We start from the raw sequence: 5,965 nt of genomic DNA, 5'->3' as shown, positions 1-5,965 counted from the left end.
GAGCTTTGTAAAAATCGACGCGTTTCAAAAAGGCGGGGCATAGAGGAGAAACAATAATGTACAGTATGTGGAAAATAATGTGTTTTTTTAACTTTAAACCGCATAAACACATTCCATTACACTAAATACACAAAATAATGTTCTTTTTAGCAACATCATATGACCCCTTTAATGTGATCTTTATTGAAATGGTGTAATCGCTGTTCGTGTAATTTGTGCAAGTTATAATTTTATCAACTTCATCCCATACCTCCCACCTGTCACATTGTTGCAGTCCTGATGTGATGATTAAACCTTGTGCTTTCTGTTAGATTCTTATTGCAACACATTGCAGATTTATCCTTGACTGTAACAATAAAAATGAGTCAACTGCATAGCAGAAGTAGAACTTGTAATGTTTGATTTAATCTCTCTTCCTCCCCATTTACTTCAGGTCTTGGGGCTGTGCCTTCTCCATTTGACTGTTATATGTGCAATCGGGGTCTGAAGACTCTCCACCTGAGAATGAAGCAGCACTTTAAGAACGCAATGGCCGCGGCACAGTTTCTGGAGGCCGATCCAAGAGTGGACAGAGTCATCTTCCCAGGTGTCTATGATATTATTGTCACTTCATATAGAAGTGTATGTTGGGTGATTTTGACATTTAGGTAAATTCTCAAATAACCCATCTGAATATACAAATTCGATAATAATACTGTATTGGTGTGATTTTGTGAATTTATATATAGTACCGAACAAGTTTAGGGTTGGTAATATTTCTTTAAAGTTTTAGAAATGCATTTTTTCTGACAATGTAAAATTATTTACTGTCACTTTTGATTAGGCTAAAGTGTCCTTGCTGAATAAAAGTTAAATAAAAAAAAAAAAATCTATTTAAAAGAAAAATTCTTACTTATCCCAAACTTTTGTTTAGGACTGTAGGTGCTTCATTTGTATAATACCACCTATGGGCAGCCTTGAACTGTGTTGTTCAAAATTAATTAAATATTCCAGTCAGACTTGATTGACTCATGATCACCCCTTTTCCTTCAGGTCTTCCATCCCACCCTCAGCATGAGCTGACAAAGAGACAGTGCACAGGCTGTCCTGGGATGATCACTTTCTACATCAAAGGAAAACTGGAGCACGCCTCAACTTTTCTCAGCAATCTAAAGGTGTTTTGAAGCTTCATGTTGTTTGAAAGTCTTTTACATCTTACATTTTTGAAGAAACTATATTGTGTTTTGCGTTTCAGTTGTTTGCACTTGCTGAAAGTCTTGGTGGTTATGAGAGTCTAGCAGAGCACCCGTAAGTACTGAGCACACTACTATTCAAATCCACTGACTGTTCTGAGGGAAAATCTGATTTAAATCCAGAGCATACAGAAAAAAAAAAATTCATTTTCACTTTTTAATTTGTGGTTGTAATAAGTGTGCGTGTATGTGTGAGCCCTAAAAATCTTAAAAAGTCTGAGAGGCTTATTTTGGATTGCCACAAGGGGGCGTGAGAGCTTTAATGTTGTTGTAAAAAAAATTGCAGAAACAACACTTTTGTTGTCTGAACAGTTTGCCTCATTGTAGAACATTATTTAGCAGGAACTAATAAAGGAAAATTTCTTTAGGCTATAGTAGACAGCCTTCACTATAAAAACGAAGTTAAGGTTAATCACCAGATGGCTTTTGAAACATTGTGACAGATTTATGGTTCACGAGTAATTCACTAAAATGGCAGTGATAACATCTGAATCTCTCCCTAAGTATTCTTGATATCATACATTGTCCAGTGGTACCATGATTTATCCTTGAAAATCAAATCAAAATCAATCAAAACCCTTTTTTGAGGGAACATTTCATCCACCTCCATTTCTCACGGTGCGTTTTTTTTCGTTTCCAGAGCAAGTATGACTCATGCTTCAGTGTCTGAGGATGAGAGGAAAGAGTTGGGCATCAGTGATATGCTCGTTCGTTTGTCTGTGGGTCTGGAGGATGAGGAAGATATTATTGCAGACCTAGACCAAGCCCTCGCTGCTGCAGTGAGTATTCCAGAAAACATCTTACCTGAAAATAAATGAATAAATACACACACATACATTCAGTGACATTTTTACTTTTATTCAGCAAGGAAGCATTCATTTGCTCAAATATTACAAAGGTTTTTATTTCTAATAAATACTGTTCTTTTGAACGTTCTATGCATTAAAGAATCATAACAAATATGAATGAAGTTTGTAAATATAACAATATTGTGTCACCAGCCCCAAGTAGATCTACAGATGGCCAGTGCATTATGTGTACATGACACTGATGTTATTATCTCCATGCTAAAGACATTATACGTAATCATGTGCATTTCTATTTGTAGAGCCTCATTTTAGGACCAACGGTGCTTTCATGCATTTAATGGTGCATCCTTGTGTAAATTTATTTTATTCTCTGAAATATGGCTTTTTTTTAAGCTTGTGACAACACCGAGATCATTTCGGCCATAAAGTTCAGCGAGCCATCTCTGAGAGCGCAGGCCATTTCCCCTCTCTCTAAAGTGCACTGCAAAATAAGGTTCTAGGAAATAAAGACAAATCAGCTCAGGCCAGAGTCTGAGAATTATTCCCATAGAAACGTGTTTGTGAGGAGGAAGCTAGGGGTTTGTGGGCTGTGCGGTCTCTCGGGAAGCCTGTTCGCTCTATTGGAGTCTTTGAGCGTGGTATTGCTGCGGTGCAGACGTGTGAGCAGATGCTTATTAGAAAGCAAAGGTGCGGCAGTGTAGTTTGATAAGATTTGTACATCGGTACACCATGCACCCCATTATTGTGAAGGTCTAGTGATCGTGTCTCAGAGGTGAGAGCCCTTTTCCTCTGTCAGCAATTCAATGCCAGCCCTAGTTCCATATCTGATCCCTTTATATTATATGTCCCTTTATATTATATTATATGTCATGCTTTGCTGCTCATCTGAAGAGAATGGAAATGAAATCATGACTTGTATCCAATTGATATCCAATACCCCTCTGAGATCATTACAATAAGAGCTTTTGTGATTTGCGGTGTGTTTTAATTTAATGACATATGTTCTGAGGGGGTAAATTCCATTAGGTCCTGGCACGCAGTTTTCCTTTGAGAGTTATAGATCTTCAGTCTCCTCCATTCTTTCTGAAAACTGTAGGTTAATTATCTGCACTTTTGTGAGGTTAAGAGCTGTCATTTAAAAAATAAATGGCTGAATATGCTAATTTTAACAGCATTTATTGAACCACTCTCTGTGGTGAGCCTCAAATTACTGCCTCTGTGGCTCGGTGCTGTTTCGGCCAGTTGGCAGAGACTGTGGGGCGCTAGCTAGTGAACTGAGGACAAACCTTATGGTGGTAAAAATGATATGATATGATATACAGTATGTGTGTATATATATATATATATATATCTGTGACATGGAAGATCGTTTGGTTCAATTTGAAGAGATGTTTTCAAGTTTTTCCTCTTGATTTCTCAATCATTATTTTTGATTCATCAAGTATCATTTGTGTATGCTCAAAAAATAAATAACACACCTTGTGTTAATGGGAATCTGTCTGTTGCTTTATCGTTCATTCTGTCTAATGTTTGTTCTATCTATCAGTCTTTCTGGCTGTCGTTCATTCTGTCTGTTGTTCGTTTTGTCTATTGTTAATTTTGTCTGTTGTTTTCTGTCTATTGTTTGATCTATCTATCGTTTGTTAATTGTTTGTTCTATCGCTTATTCTATCGTTCATTCATTGTTCTATTGTTCATTCTGTCATTCCATCTATCGTTTATTCTGTCTATCTTTTGTTCTATTATTCAATCTATCTATTGTTCATTCGATCTGAGATTCGTTAATTCAATCTATTGTTAGTTTGTTCTGTCATTCGTTCTATCTTTTTTCTATTGTTTGTTCTATCTGTCATTTGTTTGTTCTATCTGTCTTTCGTTTCTTTGATCTGTCATTCTATCTACCTGTCGTTCTATCTTTCATTCTATCTATTACTTGTTCATTCAATCTGTTCTTCATTTGTTTGATCTATCTTTTGCTCTATTGTTTGTTTTATCTATTGTTCTGTCTATCGTCTGTATCTTCAGAAGTTTGGAAACACTATTGTATGGAAACATTTGTGTTTTATGTAAAATGCTTATGTTTATAAATAAATTGATATTTTTGGCTGCATTAAATTGATTAAAAATGATATAAAGGACTTTTACGTTGTTACATAATATTTTTGAACTTTCTATTTCAAAGAATCCTGAAAAATATGCATCATGGTTTCCACAAAAATATTAAGCTGCATAACTGTTTTCAGCATTGATTATAATAAATGTTTCTTAAGCACAAAATCAGCATATTAGAATGATCTGAAGGATCTCGTGACTCTAAAAACTGGAGTAATGGCTGCTGAATTTTTTTTGCCGAATTTTTTTTGCCATCACACAAAAAAATCATTAAAGTAGAAAAATATATATATTTTAAATGGTTGATTTTAATGGAATGAAATATCACTATTATTAATTTACTGTATTTTTGGTCAAGTAAATGCATCCTTGGTGAGACAACTTAAAAAAAAAACCAACAAAAAAACTTACTGACCCCAAATTTTTAACCATTAGTGTGTGTGTATAGTGTTTTTCATATTTATATTGCATACCTATATAAATCTTATTCAACCAAATATTCATTTGTTATATTAAAACCAATAAGTTTTTTTTCTGTTCAATTTTTGATTAATCTAATGCTGTACAACCTGTTTTTTTTTTAAACAGCATCCAAAAAAGTAAGAGGCTGATCAAGCTCGATCAAGAACAGTGGTGCCACATCTGGACAAGACAAGGACACTCTTTTGTGGCACATTTTTAATTTACCTAGTATATGACAGTTATGCTTGAAAAAAATGGAATTGCATTTGTCAGGGAACAAATATCCTTAAGAAACTCATTAGCCATATTCGAAATACAGGAGATTTGCTGCTTTTGTGTTTCTACTTTTTGTAATTATAGTTTGATGAGGTAGTTGGGTTCTAAACAGGCTCCACTATTAAAATGTTTAATACAGGAAAAAGCCAGGACTGCAAGGGAAATCTGATGATATGCAAATGAAGATTAAAAAAAAAATTTTTTTTTGTAAGCACTGTGATTCAAGATAATTCAGCAAGAAGGACAAGCAGCACAAAAGACAGTTTACACAGTCTTTATTTTCTGCATCAAAGAACATGCTTAGTCACCTCATAGTGTTCTAAATCACTCTTCATTGATCAGTTTGTATTTGAAATACTAGATATTGGTTAGAGGCTTGAGCATTTTCAGTTCTAAAGGGATCACATCTGATCTTTGTCTGCGCTACCAGACTCATTAAAAGCCATTTGTAATCTCTGCCTCTGTTTTGTCTTCTTCCTGAACGTCTCTGATGGTGGTACACCATAACCAGTCACTTTGAAGTCAACAAGCACCACACATGTAATTGGAAGATGAATAGTAAAAGACATATCTAATGAGCTGATCTAACAACACCATCAATAATGCTACAAGGGCAGCTTGAACTGAGAAGTAATTATTTCTCCACAACATTTATCAGGCTTGAATTGATTTCTATGACATGATAATTACTTCTCTAGTCCTGACGAGGCTGATTTTTTGTCTTTTAATTTCCTGAGCAATGTAAGAGATTTAGGATATGCTGCAAGAAACTAAATAATGAAGAAAATTTTGTTTAAAAAAGTTTAATCAGGATGTCAAATATTTCTCAATTCCTGACAGCCCATTTTGCCTTTTTTATATGCAGAGTTTTACTGATAAATGACATTTCAGTGGAAGTCAATTCAAGCTTGTCAAGCATATCAATTACTTTTTGTTTGTCACTATATTTCAGTGCCTATTTTCCATCATCTTCCCACAAGGCATATTCTGTATCAAATGAAAAGCACTTTCGTTAGCAACCAACATTATTTGCTAACTCAAAGGATGTCCATTTAGCAAACTGTACACACAGGA

General features: G+C 34.8%; 1 protein-coding gene across 1 annotated transcript in view; it reads left to right on the top strand.

Annotated features, from left to right (window-relative positions):
• Positions 1-5,194, top strand: part of LOC107726514 (cystathionine gamma-lyase-like) — a 7,678-nt gene extending 2,484 nt beyond the window's left edge. Inside the window, exons 7-11 of the mRNA XM_016536125.1 lie at positions 434-586; positions 1,033-1,154; positions 1,235-1,287; positions 1,873-2,011; positions 4,742-5,194. Coding sequence (XP_016391611.1) covers positions 434-586; positions 1,033-1,154; positions 1,235-1,287; positions 1,873-2,011; positions 4,742-4,756 — 482 coding nt within the window. The 3' untranslated portion in view covers positions 4,757-5,194. The remainder of the gene's footprint in view (positions 1-433; positions 587-1,032; positions 1,155-1,234; positions 1,288-1,872; positions 2,012-4,741) is intronic.
• The last annotated feature ends 771 nt before the right edge of the window (positions 5,195-5,965 follow it).

This window comes from Sinocyclocheilus rhinocerous, unplaced genomic scaffold (assembly GCF_001515625.1).
Source record: "Sinocyclocheilus rhinocerous isolate Xijiao unplaced genomic scaffold, SAMN03320098_v1.1 scaffold2833, whole genome shotgun sequence".
In the NCBI taxonomy this organism is placed as follows: domain Eukaryota; kingdom Metazoa; phylum Chordata; class Actinopteri; order Cypriniformes; family Cyprinidae; genus Sinocyclocheilus; species Sinocyclocheilus rhinocerous.
This window is presented reverse-complemented; position numbering and strand designations above follow the sequence as displayed.